We start from the raw sequence: 25,817 nt of genomic DNA, 5'->3' as shown, positions 1-25,817 counted from the left end.
GATTGCAAGGAAAGGAATTGTTGTTTTATAAACTGTCTCAATCAAATAGCCAGGCATACATTTTTTTTTTTTTTCACATTTAGCATTAATTTTTTGGAAGGATTTGAGAAGAGAATGCACAGTCATTTATCTATTTCATTGTGTACACTTACCTGGGTTTTAAGCTAATGACGACAAATGTTTTTCATGCCCTTTTGCAAACAAGATTCATAGGGGATAAATTAATGAATACTTTGCCTCATGTATTAAATGTACAGCTCGGTATTGAAATATATCTATCCGTGACTCTGCTGTTTTAAATGTGAATATTGTGGTCATTTGTTGACTTGCTTTTCTATTTTGAAATCTAACATAGTAGGTCTAATTGTCCATATCAATACAATGCAGAAGGGAAATGGTGGCATAAACTGACCCTACAGGTACTGTAATTAAGGTTTTTATTTAACTAATAATTCCTTTCAAACTGCCCTTAACACTTTGCACTAACCTACCGCTGCACTTAACCAACATGTTGTACTTGTCTTATACTTGGTATGAGGCAAAGTAAGACCATATGAACAGAGTGGAAGTTGTACAGTCATTTTTTATTGTGACTCCTAGACAGGCTTGCCTATAGTCTACACCAACTCAGCTGTTCGGGGAAATGCTGAAATCGACATACACATTACTGCACAATGACTCACTCGACACTGTATCTTTGGAAACGACTTTCCTGTGGAAAACAGAAACCGGGAACCCATATGTACGCCTTGGGTACACCTCGTCCGCAAAGACAGTTCGGCTACCAGGCAGAAGTTGCCTGAATTGCCAAAGAGGTGCCTTTATACAGGCCTATTTACATGTAGCCAGAAAGACAAAAACAAAAGGAATATCTTATTAACACAAATTGGGAAGGGGAAAGAACTGACATTAACGGGATGCTATATTGGTATTTGTACCAGCACTGCTATTGGCCATATACTGGACAAACTTTTATGTATTATCTTACAATGAGGCAATGCCCACAAGAGATGAACTATCATGGTTTACTTGAGCTGTCTCTAGAGTCTAGGCGTAGAATTTCATTTCATTGAAATGCATGCTTGCACGAGGACCGCTGTAATGTTCAGTGTCACCAGAAATCAGCCGGAAGCCCATTACCTACTTATCCTTGGGAGTGATACTTTCTGAAGAAACTGGATTTAGCAGTGCCTGCATGCTGCATGAGTTTGTCTCGGGCACGTAGCCAGGGGGAGGGCCCACGGGGCTCGGGCTCCGCCCCGAAATTTTCCGGTTTGCTGGGACCTCCTCTCCCCTCCCCCTCATACAGCATTTTGTCATGGGCGGCCCCCCCCCCCCCCGAAACAAAATCCTGGCTACTTGCCTGGTTGTCCAGAGCGAATTTAAAGGAGTAGTCTTAAAACTCTATGGGTTGTCCAGCTCACATTGAACATAGCACCTTGGAGTCAGTATTCAATGCCATATAAAGTGAAATCTAAAATGCAAAACAAAAATGGCCCTGTGCAAACTTCCATCTCCTTAGTAACCAACTCTGAAAAATTCATACTCTGTTTCAAGCATCAAATTATTTTTTTTTTTTTTTCACGGCTATTTGGAACATTTTTGGAAGAATAGGTAATTTGCTTAGTAAATGACTAGAATGTGTTAATCTGCTTTGTGTTACCTTTTCCATTCAACCTTTGAGCATTGATATGCCATATGACGTGATATGATACTTATAGGTCTCGAGTGCACAAGTAGGTGCATGGGTGGCACCCGTATATTTGCACTCGTCGACAACAGAACCTTCAAAGGGCCCTTTCAAAACAGGAAGACCCACACTCTGACTTGTCACAATCCGTATGCATACCTTAAGTCCGCCACTGTTATTAGTGTTCGGAAGTACCAGACAGACAATGCTAGTGGGTGTGAGACCAAAAAGCTACTTTCCTCTCTTAGATGTTGGCTGTATGTAACTATATTGCACAAAACTTCGATGAAAAAGGAAACATTTTTATACAGCTATACGACGCATACGTATCTCTGGCACTAAAGAAAGCTTATTCCCCCCCTCGTGTCACTGACTCGCATGTGGGAAGAAGTAACATCACGATAGAGTGACCTGTACAAACATTAAAATTAATTCCCCTCCCTTTGTACATCTAGGAAATCATGCGAGACTTGCCTTTAGTCTCTGACAATAAAACAGGATGACAATCAATGAAGTATGTGTATCTACAAAGCTAACAACTAGGCATGCCACTCATATTGACCACGGCGTCCTCACAGCAGCCAATTTGCTCATCTGAAAGCTCCAGGGTGAAGCGAGCCAAAAGCCACAAAGAAGGAATGCAGGAAACTTGGTATCCGGAGTCATAAACGGATCTCAAATTAACTTCTGATGGCACGCATTTTGTCATCTCTCCAGTGTGACTGCATCAGCACAAACTCTTTCATCGAGACATTTAAAAAATTATAAAAAGGAGGTCTGTCCTGAATGACAGCAAATCAGGTGAAATGCCAACAACTTCCCAAAATGCAATGGATAGATGCTTCAGCTCAGATAAATGCTCCGACGATAAATTAAAACTAGCAGTAGCCCATCGCAAATTGAGAAGGAAAACAAAAAGCTCAGTTTTGTTCATTTTTGCCCATGGAAACCTGTACACTTGATTTGAACGCAACAGATTGTTCTTTTTGTCAACCATAGACACGTTTGTTTGCCAGTGTGTCATGGCAGCCTCGTCTGGAAGAGACTAGAGCTTTCTGCATTCCCCTTAGGCAGCACTCCCATGGACTTAAGTCAAGGAGGCCAAGTCGGAGGCTGACCCGCAGCCGACCGAGGACGACGACGTGAAGGCTTGCTTGGCAGGGGAACCTCTGGACGAAGAGGACGCCTTGGGTAGGGTCAGATGAATGGGCGCATGATGGTGGGCTCTGTGGCACGCAAGCACGTGTGCGGCATATCTTTCTTCCTCTCCCTCCGGCCGAACTCCCGACCGATCAACCGAATTGTACTCTTTGGCCGAGCGTGGCTTGAGCGCGCAGGATACGGCAGGGCATGCGGGGGTAGCTTTGCAGTCATCGCAGCAGCGCACGTATTCTGAGCCACTGCCGTTGCTACCACTGCTGCACAGCGAGAGCGTCTCGATGTAGTCGCTGTCTGAAGAAGTCGTGCTGCTTCCTCCCGAGCAGGTCTTGCCGATGGCCGGCCCCACGTTTCCCAGCAACGCGTACTGCAGCTGCTGCTGCTGGGGGCAGCGGGCGAAAGCTGCAACAAGAATCAGGGTGACAGTTGTTTGCATTAGTGGTACATGCACAATGAGGCTCTTCAACTTTTAGGAGGCTGGTCAAAGCCCTGTGAACTGCTTGATGCTATGGTCCCAAATGCAAGTATGGTTGAGGACAACTGCAATCAAGTGCCTAAACACACTGCCTTGCATGGTGGCACCACTCGGTAGTGACAGGTAAAACTATTTTTGCATTAAACATTACAAGCTCAGCAAAGAATCTCAATATGCATAATATAAGGCCTATTCCAAGTGTTTAGAACCTCTAATGTTAAAATTGAACAGGGTTGTCTTTGGTTTTAAATTATCATTTTGTCTTTAGACATCAGGATGCACCAGTTTTGCATTAAGTGCAGGCTAACCAATTTCACCGCTCGATGTGCTTGTCAGACGTAGGTGTCCCGTCATTCGAAGTTGCAGACAGTAAAAACGGATTTCGGCTCATAACATTGCCACCCAGCGTTTGCATCTTGCAAATCCTTTAATAATGGATTTGCACAATTTGTAAGTGTTGCCCTCTATGCCTTCCTATTTGTTGTTAAAAATTTCAAAATATAATCACAGAAAGTTTGGTTTCATCCTTCACTATGAACTTTGCCAGTGTTTGACAGAATTACCGATTGATGTTATCTATACTTCATTTCACCTCGAGCACAGACACAGCTCATGAGCTGATCCAACCAATCGGACAGCGTCAAAAGCACACCATCATGGTGCCCATCATGTTTTTGTATGTGTTCTATATTGCTGAACCAATCATTCACCGAAAAAGCCCAACGTCTTGCGCTTTCGACACTGCGTGATTTGCGTTCCTTTAGCTCGTAGCGTCGGCTACGTCTGGACTTAAGATGAAACAAACTATAATGGTGGTTGTCAGAATCGCACCGTGATGATTTTACAAGCCTTTATATTATGCTTAGTACTTATACATATTTTTTCAAAAGATGCCAACAAGCTGTAGGACCTCTGGTCCCGTCTTCTATACCCCGTCTCACCTTAACATGCCCCGCTGCAAAGGCTATAAGTGTGAGCTCCTTAACTTAAAAAGCATGTGCTTCAGCAGTGCTAATGCACATGCGGTAGGAGGTACAAGTATTCTTCCATGCTTACACGCTTTTCTGCAGCTCACATTAAGCTGAGATTGAGTTTGGTGTCTTTGCTGAGGTTGTCATGTAAAATTTTGGTAAAACTTGTGTCCTGCTCTAAGGCGATTTATATTGGGCTTCAAAGATTTCTTTCTCACCACTAATGAGAAAGCAATCTTTTACGAGGGAAACAAAAAACTGAGCTTTCCATATATGGGTCACAGATTTGTTCTGTTTTCATTGCTGTTATTTTGTTTTCAGAGAAGTGCAATGCTAAAACTGAAAACTTTCACCTATCATGTAACTTGTACATTTACTAGTTGCAAGCATTTATTCATGCAAATGATTCCATTCTTTTCGCAGATGAGCTCTTCCACAGTCCAGGTCAATGCACCAGCTTGGTGGAAATTTCCTAGTACTTTTTTTTGCCTTTGCCTATACTATATGTGGCACAGAGAATGTTCCAGGTCCAACCCTTCAAAGATACGCTTGTCCTTTCACTTCTGATCTAACGTTTCCACTCAAGATCTTCCAAAACTCTCTTTTCTTGAATAAATCACCCAACAGATTTGCTTTGCCAAGAATGTGTTGCATGTAAGACCATCCCTACATGCAGAAATTAATTCCCAGGTGGATAAGTGGCTTAGCAGTTGCTTTGTAAGAGGTATGAAAATGTGTTGCTATGATATTGATCTTCCAAATCTAGTCTTGCTGGCATATCTACCAATATTTTTGCAGGTTTCAACCTTCTCACACTGATGAGCAGTCCGCTGTTGTTTGTCACCATATAGGCAGTCAAATAGGCTAAAGCGAAATCCTACCCTATAGACTACCTATGTAATCGTAGTTCGATTCTCACTCTTACAGGTTCCACTTTCTACAGCTGTTATGTTGCCGACTTTTCACGCAATCACTAATACATGTTCTCTGCAAACGTCCATTCTGGTACAGTCGTGTCTCAATAATAAGGACACCTTTCTGGACAATGAGATAACAATGTATGCATTTACCCATTTCGTTCCCAAATATTTTGTCCATAAAGGGGGTATTCATATCAATGGAATACAATGGTAATAAGATATGAGTGTAGTATAATACTATACTAAATTCTTGCAATTGCTCCTCTACAGCTGCAAGACAAGGCTTGACACCTAGAGGTAGGCCAACACTCGCACTATGTGAACATCTAGACATATCTACAAAACAACCTTGACTTGTTTTCTTTGGAAAAATTTGAGAAAATAAATTGTATGCAAAATTTTGTGATGATACGAGTAATGGAGATGACTTAGCACCTTCTTGTATGTGGGTGCACTTTCTCATATTGTCGCACATTCGGTGCCCTGGAGTCGATCCTGGGCCCTCGTCGAGCCTCGTTGGTAACGAGGAGTGGATGCCCGTGAGGAGGATTCCGTCGTGAGCCGCCAGTTCGCACACCGTCTCCGAGCTCTCAGGAAGACTGGTGGACACTCCCGAATCGGAGGGACTCGATATCTGGTCGAGCGGCTGGGGCTTGCACGGCACGCTCGAGGAGCGCTTGATGCTCGATCCGGCAGAGGGAATGTCACGAGTGTCGGAGGTCTCCCTGCCATTTGCAGACAGGTCCTCTTCTGAGAAGTGGAAGTCTCCTTTGAGCTTGAGGCAGTCAGCCGACCGGTGGAATGGAATGCGAAAGAGATTCTCCATCGAGCGGTTGTTCGGTGTCGAAGGCACGGAGGAGGGTGGTGTCACGTCTACCGGGTGGTTCCCCGACCTTTCTCTGCTTCGCAAGGGGAGCTTAGACAGGGCGCTCCGCCTCTCCTTTGACTGACAGGCCCGGGTAGGAGATGCCACGGGGTAGTCCTCTGTTTCCGAGAGTTCGGCCGATTCCTGGCGACCGTCTGCAGAATTGGATCTTCGCTTGGTGAGGACTTTCCTCTTCAGGTCTCCGAGGGAGTTCGAAAGCGCCGAAGGTTTTGTCTGGGAGGACTTTCCACCATTGGACCATCCATTTTTGAAGAATCGAGCTCTGGAGCCCTCGGCAGCTTTCCAGCCGGGCTCGTCCGAAGACGCCTCCTCCACAAATTCTTCCTCGCACGGAAGCAAGTAAGGCATGAAAGGCCGCAGCGGAAGTGGAGTCCTTTTTGTGTCTTGGTTCTCGCTTCGGCTCACACTGGCAGATCTATTCTCGTTGTCACATTTACAAGGTTCGATCGGTCGCATTGCCACATAATTTCCGTCGCAGACGACAGTCAGGCGATAGTCAGAAGCGTTGCGAAATGACATCACCTCGTAACTTTCTCCTGACGAGTTGGACGGGGAACTCTTCACTTTTGGCCTCTTCAACGAACCCGCATTGTCCGCAGTGCTTTCCAAACTTTTGCTGCCATGTAAAGGAGATGCTTCGCAGGTCTTCGTGCCTGCAGACGCCTTTTGCTCTTTCACAACTTCTAGCGTCTTTTCGTTTTCAGGCTGCTGCACGGCTAAAGAAAGGCCACATGTGTTTTGGTAGAGGGAGAGGGATTCTATGAACTGGCAGTTGGCGTAGTTCGAGCAAGGGTCCTCCGGGAACTTGTGGTCCATCGTCAATTGCTCGGCAGAAACGAAAGGAGTTTGTAGGGACCCGCATTCAGCTTTCTTTCCAGGCTCTTTGCAGATGGTAGCTGGGGCGGTGGGGCAGTTTAGGGGGACCACTTGGGCAGGGTGGCTGTCTTCACCACAGTTTGCTGTTCTTCGGAGGCAGGGCACTAGGCTACCTGCCCAGCAAGCCACCCTCCGGCATGTGCATGGCTCATGACAGGTGGGCAGGGGCTCTGACAGAAGCCCACCACCACAGTTGCAGGCGACTGGCAGCACACAGCCCGCTCGGCCGGAGGCCTGGCACTCTTGCTGGATCAACTGTTCCTGCAAATGCGATGCACCTCGTTAAGTTAAAGCACATCTTTCAAGGTGTCCAAGTTTTCCTTTCCCAGCACCTATTAAAGCAAGGTCTGATATGAACCATCTACCTTTTGCTATTTTTTATACCGGTTCGAATACAGTTGTAAATTTGTCACATGTTTTCACATCTTGTCAGCAGAAGTTTTTTTTGTGAAATTTTGTTTTCTGTTATTTATGTTAATATTTTGAGAAGTGCACCAGTCAAATAGGTTTGCTTGAGCTTTCCTTAAAGGGGTACTCCACCGATTTTTTGAGCTACCTCAACTAACTATATTTTCTGACTCCCCGGCCTTTAGCCTTTCCGGTATGCTATTCAGCATCGCGAAATTCATAATAGGTATTGTGAAATCGGCAAATGAAAATGGTGCAAAAACCAATATTCAAATATTCGCGCACTTTTCAGTGCCGTGATGTCAGTGGCAGGCAGGCTTGCCAGTCGAGCAAGTAGTCTAAAAATAGAATATGCCAATCATTTGTTCCGTGCCGGAGCGCGGATACAGGAGCGAGCTTCCAAAGCACTCATTTGACACCAAGAAACTGCTTCAAATCCGTTGGGAACAACTTCTGTAGTCCAAAAAGTTAACCCCTGCCTTCCCATGACGTCACTTTGTTGTTGTTGGCAATAGAGACTTTCAGTTTGAAAAACATGGTGCAGACCAAAACTGTAAATTCAATAACTTCGCAAAAAAACAATATTTTGACCTAATATTTGGGAAACTATTTTAGCAATGTTTGTTGGCTAATTTAGCAAAATTTCAAGCAAATCTGAAACAATGAAAAAACCGGTGGAGTACCCCTTTAAACACTAACCAACTGCTATTCAGTGAATTCAAAAAGCACACCTCTCTTTCCCAAAGAGTTCATGAGCTGACTTTTTGGTAAACATTTACCTTGAATTTCTTGGGGACATCATACTGCTGTCCAGGGGTTGTAGGTAGATCATTCCCCTTGGGATCAGCTGTTCCCTCAAAGGAGCTCCTCTGTCCTTGTTTTTCCTGTTCAAAAAATATTTGAAGAGATGAGTAATCTGGAAGCTGTTGAGGGCACTAGTGAGCAACATCGCATTTAGAAAACCTATTGGTTTTCTCCCTTTAAAACTCAAACTCTAAGTCTGTTTCAAAAACCCGTGCTAGAAAAAACTTCACTTGTTCCCAGTCAGCCTTCCAAGCCTTCCAACCAACGTTTAAAAGTACAGCTTCCTCCTAATGCAAGAATGTTCTAAATGTAGTTGCATGCACAGAAGCATTTCTTAATACGATAAGATGCTGACTGAGCTGTGCTGCCTGGGTTGTGCTGCCTCTTAACATGATGTTACCTAGCTCATTTCCTGGGTACAACCTTTGCTTCAACAGTCAGTCTTTGGGGCAACAGACAGACTGAATGAAAGCTCTGATCACAGTTACTTTCTGTCTGCATCATCTGATTAACCCCTATCAAATTAAAACTTGGGCCAGCTGTTGCTCGCAGAAGGCAACATCATTACATTTGACAAGTCTGGAGAATAGACGTGGCACATATAATTGGCGTCAACTGTTTTGTGCTATGTTGCCAAGACTAGCATAGCTTTCACAGTGCTTTAGTGCTGTCAGAGCTACTTGTGCAAGTGTGTGGCTTCATTTGAAATCTTCACGCAAGAGTGCATGCGAATGAGATGCAATACAATGCCACATGCTCTCACACCAGTGCGGGATTGCAGCATTGTGGAAGCTACGCTGGCTCGACAATGTAGTACGGGGTCCTCAAACGTTTTGATTTTAAGAAAAGACCATCCCTATTGATTGACAGCTAAAGAACTTTCCCAGTCTCGGCACTACTGTAAAATACCGGTCAAGCGCCCACTCAAAATGTGGAGTGCAGAAGCTTATGAACTTCGTGAACAATAAAGCACATATACTAAGGAGTGTTTGGCTCATAATTCTGCAGTGGCTCAGGCCTGCTATAAAAGAGTGCTTAAGCTGGAAAAATGCTTTGCTATAGGAGAAGGGATGGTAAAGGAAATCTGGGGGCTCGGAGAACCTGTGAGAGTAATTTGGGAATCTTCCTAGGAAAACAATTTCAGAACCAGTGACGTAGTACAAGATAATAGACACCAAATAAAAAATCAGAACATTAAAAAAAAAAAAAAATTACACTCAAGCTCACTCTTAAGTAAAGCTTGGCAAGGGCCGCCCTGGGCACGTCGTAGTTGAGGTACTGAGCCAGGGGCCTAAGCCCGCAGGTACAGGCAGACTTGGGGGTCTGGCAGGGCACGGGGCTGTTGAGGGGCTTGGCCACAGGGGCGGGGAAGAAAGCGGCCTGGGTCAGACGCTTGGGCGACCCCAGCGGGGAGTCGCTCGACCCTGAGCTGGACCGGGTGATGCCGGAGTCGACGCGCGGTTGACTGCTCCGCGAGGTGCACGGGCAAGGGAGCATGCTCTGGTGGATCCCCGCCGGCAGGTCCACCATGGGCGACGGTGTTGCACCGGAAGACGATGGGCGCACCCTGTTGGTGCGGGAATTCAACCGAGAACTGCAATTAGTTCTGCATATTTGGTGAGCGAATTTCAAGTGAAGGCTCGTTCACACATACATATGCAGCGCTAGCTTGGCGTTATGGGCACGCTGTTGAGTTTGCACTATGTCGTGCTGTATCAGTGCTTCAATGCAGGTGACTTTGGCTCTTCCTGCTTATACACACGCAATGCACTGCTAACTTAATGTTGAGTCAGCGCTTACAGTAGCACTGACGTAGCACCGAGTTTGTGCTATCTCAGTGCTGCAATGCACGTGTGAACTGGCTTTAGGGGTACTCCGGCGATTTTTTGAGCTACCTCGACTAGCAATATTTTCTGACTCCTCGGCCTTTACCCTTTCTGGTATGCTATTTAGTATTGCGAAATTCATAATAGTTATAGTGAAATCGGCAAATGAAGATGATGCAAAAACCAACATTCAAATATCGCTGCACTTTTCAGTGCCGTGACATCAGTGGCGGGCAGGCTTGCCAGTTGAGCAAGCAGTCTAAGAAATAGAATATGCCAATCATTTGTTGTGTGCTAGAGCGAGCTTCCAAAGCATTCATATGGCATCATGAAACTGCTTCGAATAGGTTGGGAACAAATTCTACAGTCCAAAGAGTGATTAACCCCTGCCTTCCACTGACGTCACTTTTTCGTTCTTGCCAGTAGAGACTTTCACTTTGGAAAACACGATGAGGACCAACAATGTTAATTCAATAATTTAGTGAAAAAGTTACTTATTTGGGATACTATTTTAGCGATGTTGTTTGGCAAATTGAACAAAACTTGAAGCAAATCGAGGACCATGAAGAAATCGCCGGAGTGCTCCTTTAAGGAGCATATTCCCTTAATCTTGCCCATCTGAGCAGAAGATGTCAAAGACGCGTGTTTGCATTTTAGAAGGCACTCAGATGCTTATATAGTGCATTGTGAAATGATGTGGTGGAACCGACCTGCAGCGGTACAACCTAAAACATATCTCCATCAAGAGTACTAAAATTTTGCGAAACTTCCAGTGTTCATAAAGGTTAGTTTACTTAACATCATGGAGGTAGGAAGCTTCTTGAGGCAACATTACACTACCAGAGGTGAAGCCAGGGGAGACTTCTGGTTTCGAGGGACATGCCCCCAACGATGACCACAACCAAAGGATGCTTTTGGACGGAAAGAACAGCGGATTTGGCTGAGTTTTGGTCACCCTTGGGGTGTTATTGCCACCGACCACATCCTCTACTTCCAGCTTCACTTGGGATTTCCTCATTTTGCTGGTCTGAGCCGGTATGTCGTCTGCTCTTCTTCCAACCTCCATGCTTGACATGTTGATTTAAAGGCCGATACAATAAATATGCTCTAATTGGCAGATGAGAAAATTACAATAATTTTAGTTGGAGTGTCATGTCCTCAATTGTACACTACAATCGGGGACAGTGAAAAATGAGTGCAGTAAACCATCAATTTTCCAGTAGGCTCGCAATATTCAATCTTGGATATTTCATACTTCTTGTTAATTCAAACAAATTTTAAAATTTTGGTTGTCCCACTATATTTGCAATGTATTCGTAAACCGCTTAATTCAAACGGCGTTTTCGTGCAAACCATACTTTCTGTTCCCGCGGGCCCGCTGAGTGCGCTTCTTTCCGAGCATTGGTACACTGCAGAAAGGCAACACCCGCAGGGTTTGCTTCCGTCGGTTTTGCTTCTCCGCAGGCCACCGGTGCTCAGTGAAAAGCGCACCTAACGGGGCTCAAGCAGAGCACACAGGAAAACTGGCACCACGTAGAAATATCCGCATCAGCTTGCGCGGACGCTCTGACGTGACGGCATGGCACAGGTCCATGTTACAGCGTCGGCGCAAGTTGCAATGAAAACAGCTGTGCAGTGCCCGTTTTCATTGTTCATGTATCCCCTGCTTAATAGTTTGCATTAAACAACTCCTTGACCTGATAAACAAACTTCATTTTGTTTTGGTTTGTCATGTGCCATCTAAACAGTCCATGATAAATAACAATTTTGAGGGATAAATATACTTATATCATACATTTTACAGACGTTTCATGCGTGGCATACCTGCTTATAATCAGTCGGCCTATGTAGAGGAAATCATTAAATATCTGTTTTGTATGTCTAGCCATTAATAGTATGTTAAATCATAATTTTATCTTGCATCATATTTAGATGAATTTCTGATATTTTAAACAAAATTCGTGGCTTCCTGGAGTTTGAATTAATGAGAGTTCATTTTTCATATGCTTCACTTCACATAGGGCTTCGTATATGTAATGAACGGACGCCTTATGGCGTGCAGGTTTGCACTTGTCAGCCAATTCCTCATTTTAATTTTGTTCCATAATATTGCTGGTTTAAAAACATACATGTTTCCAAACATTTACATGTTGAACAGGGGATTTTCTCTGATTATTTTCTTGTGTTTAACAAGTAGATTCTTGTTAAAATTCAATCGCTATGTTAATGATCATTTCCGGTCGATGAGCTCAAGAGGAACCACCTAATTCTTGTATTGTGACTTTGTAAGTAAAATGTTTTTTTTTTTTTTTTTAAACTTTGTTAAAAGTGGCAAATGAATCAGTGAGTCACAAGCACGAGCATTGTTTTATGATGAGATCTGTGAATAGGATAAAGGCTCTTTGCGAGCCGGAGTTAACGCACAAAGCCGGTCCTATGACTGTTATCTTACAAACATGCAGTCACGTATTTGTACTAGCAGTTAATGATGCACTTCAATAATGTTTCCAAAATATTCAAATTTCTATCTACGGTGGTATATGTTCATGCAACTACTGCTTTGCAATTTGGCTGAATATGCGAAGTATGTGAAAATGCTGACATTGCAAATAATTAGGCCAATGCTATATCTGTCAAACACTATGTGCTTATGTCATATACTGCTTACCCCTTTCCCAGATGATTTGTAGTGCAAAATTCTGAAGAACAATGAATTAAGAGGGTATACAATATAAGCAATGTCCAGCAGATGACAAAATGGCCACACTAAATAGAATAGCTTACATTTGTTGGAAACAAACAATGACTCCCTCATGCCACATCTCAGCTCGCCACATCTCAGCTCCCCACCTGAAGAGTTCGCTGTCTGTGTGAATGATGTTCCGTGGCTGATCGTAAAGCGACTCGAGGAAACTCCTGGGCACATTGTACTCGGAAGAGCTCGTGCTGGCGCCACTTGTGCTAGCGCTGCTGGTGCCGCTGCTCTGGGAGCAGACCGACGACCGGTCCGAGGGCTTGGGCAGGTGGGCGCACCCTGCCATACTGCCCACTCCAGATAGCCTGGAATGCACGGCTGCATCGCTGGCCTGCGAGGGGGCCACCCTCAGATCCATGGTCCAGTGAGGTGCAAAGCCCTTGCTTCCATCCGGAGACTTGCCGCTCTGGCTGCTGTGGCTGCCGTAGCTGCAGCGGGCACAGTAGTGCCTCCCGCACTTGCCGCAGTGAGTGTACGTCCTGCGAAAGTGTGAACCACATCCAAACTCGATTCTTTGTTTGGTTTAAATCTTTCCTCGCCGCCATTATTTCCGTGTTTACTGAAGAAAAAGGCCATGTAGTATATGAGCTTTCCGAAAGGAATTTCAGCAAAGCGACACGTTTACTTAAAATTGTTCTAAAAGCTACTATGGCACATTTTTTTTAGGGTAGAGGAAGTGAAAACTTGTACTGAATCTTAAAGGGATACTTCAACGAAATTTGAAATATACCCGTCCTGTTCAAAAATAGGTTGAATATGATCCACAATATCCGTAAATGACAATCGCACGTTTGTATTTTGAGCATGGTAGCTGTATTTTTTGTTATAAACGGCCCACTCTGGCAAGCGCTCGGAGGACAGCCAGCGAAGAGCACTTGACATCCAACGCAATCGTGACGTAGTTTGTCTCGGGACGAGCAAAGCTACGGCGAGGCTGACGTCGAGAGGATGGCCTAGTCGTTCCAGCCACGGAAGCGGCTGCTTTTGCAAGAATTTTGAGTGACGGGTTAATCTTCTATAATCTTGTAGGTGGACAATACCGACTTCTGGGACACACAAAGGGGATTCTCGGGAAGAGGGGAGTTCCTCCTTCCCCTCTTCTTTCGTCGTGGCCGAAGGCGAGACAGTCTCCGTCACTAGCTGTCAAGGTTCCTACACGAGCATTACAAACGAGGCGTTAGCGACATGCACCAGGTGGTTTTTGCTAATCGTTTGATTCGTTTTAAAATTCCTTTTCGTGACTTTTTTTTAACAAGATAGTGGTGTGTCCGATGTGATACTGCTCCTCTGAACACACATAGACCAAAAAGTGAGCGCCGAAATTTCGTTGTAGTATCCCTTTAAGAGTTGATTTTATATACTAGTTAGTTTTTATATGACCCTTTTAATGGATTCTATTTTATCCATGTAATTGTCTGTTACAGGTACGCTGCGGCAGCAAGATCTGCCTCAAGGGGTGTGTCTGCGCTTCGGCTTCTGTACTCACTACATCAGTGCTAGATTAAAAGGGGGCTTTCTGGCCATCAGTCAAGAGAGATAATCATTCTTCGAGATCGAAAAGTTTGAGAACCGATGCCTTAGTGTAAATTTCGGAAGGCTAAATTATCCTGCGACAAAGAACAAACTTGGCCAGTTACCTCAATCACAATGTTGTGGTTTCTTTTCACACATTCAAGACCAACGCAAAAGCACAACAGGCAGTTCATACCAGACAGCTGGAGCGCTGCCATTTGCTGGAGTGGGGTTCATCGGAAGAGTTGTGTCAGGCACCATCTCCTTGGCACTGGGAGGGGTCTCCTGAATATCACTGATGGTCAGGGACACTGTGTCGGCACTCTCGGCCTCGCTGGATGAGACACTCGCTGCATGACCACAGTGTGACACACACGATGGCCACCTGCAATTAAAGGCGCACTCGTTATTGCCTGCAGGTCGGTATTTGGACATGGAGAACTTGGAAATTTTCAGGGGCCCTAGCTGCAATTCTGGATGTCTCTCGAATCAGCAGCGTACTCATGAAATCTTTCATGCCATGATAGTGGGGCTTGTTTCTTCTGGCTCTGGTAGGAAATACTCCCCAATTCCATTGTGGTCTTTCAGTTTTTACATAATTTTACAAATTTGCGGCTTTTTCAATCAAGTTAATTATCTGCTGTCTTTACTTATTGCAGTACTCTCATGGCCAAACATGAGCTATCACTTTCACTCAGCTTGAAAAGACTGCATTGAACTTTACTTTTCAGCAGAAAAGGATTTTTGGGGGGCCAACATCACAATGAGAGCAGCATGAAGTGTGATTTTCGACACTTTAGTCCAAGACATATTTATTGCCATTATACAAGTGGTTGCATATAGCTTATTCTCACTGGCTGCTTCAATGAAGTCACCACCAGATTCCTAGAATTTCTAGACTAGTGTTCCTTTCAATGCTAGACCTTGCTGCAGATAACATAGTATGTCGTTTAAAGTGGGAGACAAACACTGAGCTGTGCATAAAAAACCTCAGAACTAAATTCATTCTGTCTTAGACAAAGACCAAGCATCTGGGCACAAAATGCCTCATGACATCAGTCCAATGTGCTTCACAGCATAACTTTGTGTAAACTCACCTGTAGTGGACCTTGCAGAAGGTCCTACTGCGGAACACGTCGTCTGAAAGCTGCGCGTCGCTTGCGAAGCGCACAATCTCGGAGCAGGCGTCGCACGAGCCAGCGTCGGAGCAGGAAGAGCCCAAGAGTGGCTGTCGGGACTCGCTGCTGCAACACTGACTTGAATCCTGAGCCCGAGCTCGTGGCTGAAGGGACATCCGAGAGGGAGTCTCCAGAACTGCAGACAAAAGGGGGAGGAAACATGGCATATGGCATGTCAGCAGCAATCTACCATATCTTCTAAATTATATTCCATGAAATGTGTACACGTTAAAAAGTTGACATTTTGCGGTGTGCAGACTATCTACAGGTGCGGAATGTGCTAGGATTTGGTTTTCTAGAGCGTTCGTTATGAGGAGACGTGATGGATTTTGCAGATGAGGGATAATGTTACTGATGATTTTTGTATGATGAGCTTCTTTGTGGCGCTAATAAAGCAGAAATTTTTAAGGTGTGTTGTGTATGAGAAAATTTTACGTGCGGACTATAGGTTGGGTATGGACTTTAGTTCGTAAGTAATGGTAAAACTGCTCTTGATGGTGTGATGAAAGGTTAAGTTATACTCATCAAAATATTGTTGAGTACCAGCAGGTGCAAGTATGCTGCTCGTTCACTTTACTAAACGGTCATTAAATGAAAGAGTGTCATACCAGCGTTCCCATAAACTTGCTTATTAAGGGCTGACATTTTTCACTAGTAGGCCTTCATAACATTGGCGGCATTAAGTTTTGAGACAGCAGCAGCATCCGTGTAGGCTACCTGCATCCGTACAGTTCGATGCTCCTCTGCATTTTCTGTCTCATTAAGTTAGAAAATGTCATGACTGCAGCAGTGGTATACGCTTACTAGCTAAGACATTATGACCACCCATTTAATACCGTGTTAATCCACCTTTAAAATGCTTTTCTTTTTTTACAGCGGAGCTGTTAAGTTTCACCAGTATTGTGTCCGCGGACAAAAACTGTAGACACAAAACTCCGGATAGCTACTGCAATCTATAAGGGACGGCAGCAACCAGAAAACCGGCTTGCCAGTTGCCTGGTTGCCGCCGTTGCTCAGAAATGGCGGCAATCTTTTCAGCCTTTTCACTCTAGTTTTCACCAGAGTGGAAAGGCTGAATTTCTTTAGGCGTTGTTCTAGAAGTCGTCCTTGAGGTTGTCCTACATGTCGTCCTTGAGGTCGTCCGAGAGGTCATCCAAAAGGTTCTCCTCGAGGTCGTCCTAGAAGTCATTCTTGAGGTCATCCTAGATGTCGTCCTCGAGGTCGTCCTTGAGGTCATCCTAGAAGTCATCCTTGAGGTCGTCCTAGACATCGTCCTTGAGGTTGTCCTAGAAGTCGTCCATGAGGTCGTCCCAGACATTGTCCCTGAGGTCATCCTAGGCATTATCCTCTAGGCGTCGTCCTTGAGTTCGTCCTAGACATTCTCCTTGAGGTCATCCAAGACGTTGTCTTCTAAGCGTCGTCCTTGAGGTTGTCCTAGACTTCGTCCTCTAGGCATCGTCCTAAACGTCGTAAAGATAACAGCTTCGCTGGTCCTCCATCTTCACGTGAAGTGGAAGGGCTCTACATTTTTTCTCTTTTTAGTTTTCAGTTGCACCTTATCTGGGCATAAGATTTTACAAGTCCTTGGAAAGTGCCTCAAGTAAGACTGTCCCTGATTAATAAGCGCCAGGTCGCCAAATTTCTGTACATAATGAGGAGGTGGTTTGTGAGCGCTGAGCTGGTGCCCCATCACATCCAAGATGTGCTCAGTAGGATTGATATCTGACGAGTTAGGTGTCTGGGACATCAACTCGAATTCATCATCATGTTCTTCAATTCACTGTAGCACAATTCTGGCCTTATGGCATGGACCGTTGCCCTGTTGGAAGATTTCAGTTCAAGTGGAGAAAAGCCAGAAATGGGTGTAACCAGTCAGCAGTGACCTTGACATCACGATCTGCCCTTTGTGAAAGTTGCTTAATTCAGCAGATTTTCTCATATATACACACACACTTAGTCGGTATAATTATTGCTCTGTATTCCTAGCAGTCATTATCTATCATCAGCATCAGAAGGTGGTAGATAATGCAGATGGTGTGTTCACTAGGCTCGCTCATTCTAACAATGTTGGGGTGGTCATAATGTTTTGGCTGATCAGTATACCTCAGCATGCATTCACAATCTCTGGGGGAGATGGTGCTGACTAACCGGAAGGCTTGCATGGCAGTTTCTTGCGGCTGGCCAGTTTCCCACGAGATGCTGCCTCGAAGGCTTCAGCCAGTTCCTCTGTTTGGTTAGTGTGCAGCACGTGCAGGCCCTCACCTGAAACCAGAGACAAGAGAGATTTGTTGTCATGAATATGGCATCAGCTACTAGCTAGTTCACAATATCAAATAATGTCCAGGGACAATATTAGAGTGCAGCTCTTAGGCGCCCGTTTCCGACTTGAGGGGCGTCGGCGTCGGCGTAACCACGTGCGTTGCATTATGAGAATAATGCAGGCGGGTGTAACCGCACGTTGCATTATGGGAAAAGTTCCCCGCTAAATTTCGCGGAACATTTTCCCCGCTAAATTTAGCGGGAAATTTTTTGGCTAAACTTAGTGGGGAAATTTTTCTGCTAAATATAGCGGGGAAAATTTTCCGCTAAATGGGAGGGGAGCAGAAGAAAGGGAGGGGGAGGGGGGGCATACCCTCCCCACTGCACCCTCCCCTCCGCCTCCAGAAGAGCTGCGCTGTAATTTGGCATTACAAAGAATTGTAAATGTCTATCATTTTTTGCTCCACTCTTTCATCCAGTAACTCATTAATGAGAGCTCTTCTTACTCGGAACCTCCCTTGTAGCTATCAAAGGGGCTGTGCCACAATTTCTGTACTTCAGTCAAATAATTGTCAAAGTTGTTCCCTGTCATGTCGAATTTAAAGAACTGAAAACCAATTTTTCCTGCGTACAATAGGTCTTTTTATAAGAAAAACTTGTCAAGCAATTGAAATTTTGGGCACCTCCCAACCGCTCTCAACTCTTACACTGTCTTCCGAGTCACGTGCGCAGTGACGTGTAGCAAGGGGCACTAGGGACAGCGCGTCTGGTTGGGTTCTCTTTCAGAGCCTCCAACACATGCATGCTTCTACCTGTGATTCACATGGCGACCTTGAAGGTTGGTCTGAGCGATGCGAAGGGGGGAAAAAGGAAGGGAAGGGGAGGGGAGGGGAGGGGGGGGGGGGGGGGGGGAGGGGAGCGCTTGCAGCAACGGGGTGAAACTCGAGAAAGGGATGGTTTGTTCGGGCAGATAAGGCCACTAAAACTGAGTATGGTTATAGATCCTGTATTACAGAGAGTTTCCAACTGCTCAATTGAGGTAACATGGTTCATGGGTTGCGTTTGCAATACGACCTGCGAGGAGGTGCCCAAGGCGTTGATCCTCTGCAGACTTCTCTGTCTTTCCACCTGCAATCTCCAAAGGAAGCGTCTGCCATTAAATTGCAAATGCTCTTTTTTGTTTGAGATGAACCTTCTCTACAATCTAGGCTCTCTAAATACAGTACAATTTTGTCAACGATATGAGAATTTTACCGCATTTGCTTATATGGAAAGGGAAATATTTATAAAAGAGAGCTTTAGATTGAGCACATAATGGCACATCTTGCCAACTTATCGCAATGCACCCAGGTTGGCATTCACACCCTAGTTCCCAAGGCCCTCGCGGCTGCAAATCGCAAAATATTCCTGTTCATTGCCATGCTGTTACGCAACGGAATCGTGATATCTCAAAAGAATGAGGCGGTTTTCCATCCCTTTTGGTAAAGGAAACAATGTCAAATGGCAAATTTCTTTGGAAGTTAATGTTGTTGCATCATCCCTTTAAGCTTTGCGTAATGTATAGTGTTTGTTTAGCTATTTAAGCAACTCAGTTTTTTTTTATAAAAAGCACAAGTTCAGCGCTGTAGTGATATTGCTTAAAGTAAATTTTTATACTAAAAGTAAGCAGAACACACTGTAGTAATATGAATTACTAACATTGCTCTTATGAGATACCAATATGGTAAAGATACTGACATAGTCAAATGTGATGAAACTGCAGAGCATTCTACTGCTCTGTAGATTTAATAAACTTTCGTGAAGGGGTATTTCCTTGTGTGCATTTTCTTTTTCTTTTATTGTTCACTGAGTAATCTAAGGGGGGTGGGGCCTAGTCAGGTAAAATTTGTTTACCTCTTGCCTCCTTAGCCATGACTCAAGAGGTCCAAATAAATTATTAATTTTATCATTATTGTTATTAATTCTGCATTTTAAGCTTTTGCAAACAGTGAAATTTTATTCATAACTTCCTTTGCATACAGGACTAATTTGTAGGCATGTGCAAAGATATGAAACTTGTGTGTATCCTACAGAATATTGGTTTATTCCATATATTTTTTTACTAATTTTGAATATTTTTCGAGGTCGTTCTAATGGACTAGGTCAGCTTCGTTGAGTTTGTTTTTCCCACGACGTATCTGCTCTGTGGTGGAGCGACACCCGCTCTGCTGATGTCGCGTGTACCGCTTTTCCACAGCACAGAAGTCCAGCGAAAGAAAAAAAAAAGAAAACCTTCTTCGACGTGTTTTTGTGCACATGCATCTAGAAAACACAGTAGCTTTATTCTTGCACTCAATAATATTTTATTAAAAAAAGGAGTCAAATATTGCCACGAAACTGTAGCAACGTCTGAAGTTTGGCAAATCAATACACATTTTTTTATTTTTCATTGTACCACGGATTTTACCAAATAAATACCGTAAGCTCCATTGTACAGATGTGCCATGAATATGTGAGGACTTCCAATTTCAATTTGTAAAAGTGAGAAAAACAAAATCTGATCTTAATTACTTAATTTTATATTAACCTGGCTTTTTCCTTGCTTATGCAAAATTTATAGTTATTGTCACGGATGAAGACGACAAGACAATGAATGATGAACTGGAAATAAAGGTTTAATCTGCAAACTTGTGCTACAAACAAAAAGAAAAAACAAACGTAGAGAAAGCAGCAGCGAGCATCGATGGCGGCTGCAACGAGCGAGGGTGTGTTGACGTGGCAGCTGGGTAGCATGAGAGTGAATGCACCTCGTCGTCCGGAGAGTCTGAGCGAAACCACGGTCAGCTACTACAACTCAACATCTCGAACATTCGACGTGGAATGTTCGGAAGTGAGCTAAGGAGACTGACTAGGCAAGGTCATTCTGGCCTCCTTATCTTTTAAGCTGGGGGTAAGAATAAACATTAATCTTCTAAATGTGCGGAGGCGCATTCCTTTTGGGTCATGCACATGGCAACATAACTAGCTACCTCAGAGAACCTATGGGATTTGTTCATAGACAATATTTCACTATTAGATCAGCAATTGAAGTTTTAAGGTTTTCTCATGCTAAACTAATGCCCAAATTTAAAGAGCACAATAAATCAAGAAAACTTCCTTATGAACCCGATCAGAAACGGCTTAATCTTATAATGCTGTGTTCATATTTTGCAGGAAGTACTGAATGAAATATTGGTAATGATTTTAATGGCATGACTATTTAGTTCATACTCATAAGCAACTATAGTGTTGCGTAATGAAAGAAATGAAGAGCAGTGCACTAGCAATGGTGCAATGTCGGAGATCTCTTAGGAGCAGATAAGGAGCAAAGCAAATCACTCCTCCGACTCTGACAGTATCAGAGTGGCTATCCTAAGGTCCTAAGGAAGGGGGGGGGGGGGGGGGGGGGGGGGGGGGCAAAAGGATGGTCGCTTGCAACTCACCTCCCCCTCCCCCTCCTCCTCCTTCTCCTCTCCTCCCCCAAACACCCCTTCACTCCAATTTTCTTTTTACATTCGCACGAAGAATGAGTGAGGGAGCCCTCTGGTTCACTGGAGGTGGCCAGTTGACTTCGACGATGTACATCACCCGCACCTCACAGATTATTTCAAAGTTCTGTCGTCTTTTTTTAGAGAAGAATGTTAACCATTGCTCTGAGGTCTTTTTGGTCAGCGGCACCATGTGACAGGGTGACAATAGCTGGCATAATTTTCTTGAAGCAGTTCACCGCGTGAAGAAGAAAAGGAAATGTGTATCTGTATGTGTGAACGCTACTACTGAATCTAAAATTCCTGCCAGTCACTGACACCTCGGCAAAGCGCATGTTTTCAAAGGTACGTTGCTCAAAGACTAGGCTGTGGGCAAAAACGACCATAGAGCGCCTCACAGGGCTAGCTCTTTTGAACATCGGGCTATTCATGTTGACACGTCCCGTGTCATAAACCAGTTTGCAAGTACAAGGAGCCAAAGGACTGAATTTCTTTTTTGATGGGTGTACTGCCGTATTTACTTGCATAGTCAATGCACTGGCATAATGAATGTACCCCTCAAACTGGCATCAGTATTTTGAATTTTGTTTTTTCTTTGCGTAATGAATGCACCTCAAATTTTCGGCTCTGCAAGTCTCGATCTGCGCCCAACTTAGCTAGCCACCAAACCCACCAAGCCAACTTTCTTTTTTCGTCAAGCGGCCAGGCCAAGTCACGTCAAGTCAAGCCAAGCCGCTTTCGTAATGGCTGCAAGTGCATAGTTTCGGAAGTGATCAATAGTGGAACCGAGCGGCGCGCACATCTTTTGAAGCTGGGGTTGAGGAATTGCCCAGCCGCAGACATGCTTTGTCTTTTGGATGCATTGATGTCAACAAACACGCCGTCGTCTGTGGTCCACTTTCGGACAGAAATTGTAAAGAACACTTGCGTCGCTCTCCGTGCCGAGCGAGCTTCGTAGGGCGCTTTTCGTTCGGCAAAAGGCGTGCCGAAAGCGCCCTAAAAAAGATTCACAATTTATAGACCATGATTACTGTGGCGCGGCCATGACCAGCCCCGGGTCGCATCCATCAGTGGAGACATGCCTCATCACTCTGTTGTGTCATATTAGCACCTTAAATAACATTTGCACAAAGTCTGTAAATGCAAAACTTTTACCCCACGTAATGCACGCACCCCCTATTTGTGTCAATATTTTGGGAAAAAAAGGGCGTTCATTTTGCGAGTATATATTTTAGGGTAGGGAAATAAAGCCATATTGCAAGCAGCGATTTATGTTATTCACTAATTTTTCGTTAAAGGGACAATGAAGGCAATTTCGAACATCTTTTTGGCAATTGAACTGGGTTCCAGGCACGTCTCGGGCCACGTTGCCCAAATTTCAGCCGAAACCAGCACTTGTGTGCCGCGCAAATCAACTAAACAGTCGCGGTAATAATCATACCAGGATTGACTGGGGCGACGCCCGAGAGTTGCGGGAGAAGCCAGGAGAAGCGGAGCTCACGTGACCGATGCGGGGCCAAAAGCGCGACGTCACAAGAGACGCGTTAGTGATTGGTCGAAACGAGAGACGTGCCCTCGGTCACGTTTTGGTTCGCGATTTTTAGGAATACTGTTCTAATTTCTGCTTCAATAACCATAAAAAGTATAAATTGGACCGGAAATGATTACTAAACCGTAAAGAAAGCAGCATTATTGTTTTTTTTTTCTTTGCTATGCTGGACGCGAAACGGGCAACAAGCAACTATGGGCAAACAAAATAAAATGCAAAAAGAACATGGTATTTGAAGGATTCTGCCGAATGGTAGTCATGCCAAATTTGTGCGCTGTAGATGGCTGTTCTAACGGTCGACTGAAGACCAGTATTCGTTCGGCTGACGCTAGTTTTCACGTGTGGGTTGCTGTTCGTGTTCTTTGACGACGAAAAGAGGACGTCCGACTTTGGTGAAAACCAAAAATGGTGCTGTTTATTTTCTCCTTCTTGGGGAGCGTCCCCAGTGGAGGAACCGGTTTCAGGAACGGCCGGATCGCTGCCGCTTTCCCCTCGGCATCTCCCCCGCGTCCCTGTCCTTCGGCATGCGGGCCGCTCGTTGCCGACTGGGCGGTCTCCGACGGGTGATGGCGGAGGCCACCACACACATACTCCCGTTCCGTTTGTGTTGGGTCACTGAGCGGAAGCTCGAACTAGCTCGCGAGAGCGGCATTGCCGTTTATGTTGACAGATTCGACGAAACGACCGCGCCACCGCGCTGCTATAACCCACTGCGGTAACAGAGTCTCGATCTCCTAAATACTACAGATATTGACTTTTCTCACTTGACGTCACTCCCTACGTCACCTCCGTTTTCGGAGGCCCAAAAACGAGAATGGAGATTGTTCAGTTTCGGTTTCTTTACTTCTTTCGGAAACACAGAACTACGCGTCACAAACGTATAGAAAAAATTGGGCAGCATGCTATGTTCCCAAGAAGCATAAAAACACCATTTAAAAAAAAAATTAAATAAAATCGTCTTCATTGTCCCTTTAAATAGTGTAACTGATGAAAACTCTTTATTTTATAAATAAAAAGTATTTATCTCCTAGATATGACCTTTTTTCTCATTTTTGACGAAAAGATTTGCCCCCTTAGAACCAATGTTCTGGGACTGATCAGAGTGTACCTTTGCCACATTTGGAGCCGCCTTCAAAGCAGAACTTTCCATCAACGAGACCGAACCGACGCAGCTCCTTGAGTGGCCACGTGCCTAGAAGCCTTGGGGGTATGCCCGAGGTTAGACAGAACAAGTGGTCTTGAAGATGGAGTCGCGCAGGACCACTGGCCAGCTTGGCGCGGCCCGGAGAGTGCCAGATTTGCACCAGGAACTGTTGGACTGAAACGTGAATGAAGGGTTGTTAGGTCAGTGCTCCGGCACAAAGAATGAAAACACAAAGCTTTGAGGTTTTCGAGAAAAAAGAGTTTATTTTATCTTTTTATTTGTGCTCCCAGGATTGTAGACCTTTCCAGTGCGTATCATCTAGGCGTATCATCCAGGCGTATCATCTTTCCAGTGCGTATCATGAGTTACAAACTGGTTACCCATCATCTGTGACTCCCGTTTTCAAATCGTCACTCATGTGGGGGTGGAGGGGGAGTTTTGCGGAGCCGTCATATCCTACCTTTATATTATATCATTAACAACTTTGGATGAAGACCGCATGGGAAGAAAATGACCGATGGCCAAAGAAACTGGACGCTCCGGAACTAAGATTATCTTTCTCTGTGTAGATGTTTCACCAGGGGGTTGAGAACTTCACAAAAAGTGAGAGCAAAAGCAGCGTTGCTTCTGTAGACACATTGAACACTATGAATTCCCCAGATTTCTCATGTAGTCAGAAGTTTTAACAAGAACAAGAATGTCAACCCGACCACGTCTCATGAGCACCGACCTTGCCGACACTGTCCTGGGTCCTGCATATTGGATAACTGTTCGTGCGGGGCATTCCTCACACATGAGGTTTCATTTTGATACACCGACTGCCTGGCAAGGTGGTGCTTGATCTGCAGGCATCCACCAGCACAGCTTGGCACCCTAGGTGAGTGAGCTTGACAAAATGAATGCGCTCGATCGCTTCAAACTTTTAAGCAGACGCTAACGCTGAAGGCTCATAAACCCCTCTTTTTCCTCTAGTGAATTTAACTGCAGCAACATCTGCAACTTGCGATTCTGTGCCTGAGAAGGGGAAAGTTGGTAAGTCTGTATTTTGAAGCGTCGCACTTGGTGGTCTTTGTTTTTATGTGACCAGCTTTCAAAGTTTTCGTGGGACTAAAAACAAATTGTGTTTCATTATATAACTGAAGTCATTTTAGGTAGCTTTCCTAAAATTATTTAGGTGCACTTGGCTATTTCTTAGAAATCAGTCTAAACTATGAAGTGATGCTGGAAGCATTTAAAAGTGTTTATTTTTAGCAAGTTCTAAGCATGGAGTGTTAATTAAGAAAACAAAAAGAGGGTTTATGTGCCTTCACAGCAAATCTGCATGGCACGTGATATAGGAGTCACAAATGCTTGATATGTTTCATGGTCATTTAGCAGGTGTAGTAACCTGTAAAGTCTCTTTAACTGGCATACACAATCTCGGTTTCTAGCACCCATGTAGGCAGCTCGGCGTTCCGAATATATTTTACTGCTCTTCTACTGAGATACAGGAGCACACCCAGCCGAAAAGTTAAGACAAAGCAGCATGACAAGTTCAACTCGCGTGAAGCATATTTCTCAAATTTTTAGTGGACAGTTTGGTGTGTGCCTGCTTATAGTTTGCTCCCTCTCTGAGTGTGTGCAAAGCACGTCAGCTGTCAAAGCACCCGCTAAAGCGCCGAGAACTATGCCTCGTTGGGGTAGGGCTCCAAGGTCACGGACATATCACTCATAAAGCTATTACCCATGAGACTTGTTACCAATGAAACTGGTTGCCTATGAGACTGGTTACCCATGGTATCATGCGGCACAAAAAGAGCATGTTTGTTACTCGTCGTATAAGTAATGCACTCATGAGAAAGCGTGGTTACGCAGGAATCAAGGGGCACAAAAGGTACTATATTGTACCGCATGACAAGAG

General features: G+C 44.6%; 1 protein-coding gene across 2 annotated transcripts in view; it reads right to left on the bottom strand.

Annotated features, from left to right (window-relative positions):
• Positions 1-563: 563 nt before the first annotated feature.
• LOC8036032 overlaps positions 564-25,817 on the bottom strand; it is a 409,910-nt gene continuing 384,656 nt past the window's right edge. For both annotated transcript variants that reach the window (XM_042292354.1, XM_042292355.1), the window contains exons 4-12: positions 23,882-24,091; positions 17,608-17,721; positions 15,379-15,595; positions 14,478-14,666; positions 12,865-13,248; positions 9,416-9,755; positions 8,164-8,268; positions 5,650-7,237; positions 564-3,250 (exon numbers count right to left, since the gene is read on the bottom strand). In XM_042292354.1, the coding sequence (XP_042148288.1) occupies positions 2,778-3,250; positions 5,650-7,237; positions 8,164-8,268; positions 9,416-9,755; positions 12,865-13,248; positions 14,478-14,666; positions 15,379-15,595; positions 17,608-17,721; positions 23,882-24,091 (3,620 nt within the window). In that variant the 3' untranslated portion in view covers positions 564-2,777. The remainder of the gene's footprint in view (positions 3,251-5,649; positions 7,238-8,163; positions 8,269-9,415; positions 9,756-12,864; positions 13,249-14,477; positions 14,667-15,378; positions 15,596-17,607; positions 17,722-23,881; positions 24,092-25,817) is intronic.

The sequence above is a fragment of the Ixodes scapularis genome, unplaced genomic scaffold, assembly GCF_016920785.2.
Source record: "Ixodes scapularis isolate PalLabHiFi unplaced genomic scaffold, ASM1692078v2 PGA_scaffold3__209_contigs__length_174095766, whole genome shotgun sequence".
In the NCBI taxonomy this organism is placed as follows: Eukaryota; Metazoa; Arthropoda; class Arachnida; order Ixodida; family Ixodidae; genus Ixodes; species Ixodes scapularis.
This window is presented reverse-complemented; position numbering and strand designations above follow the sequence as displayed.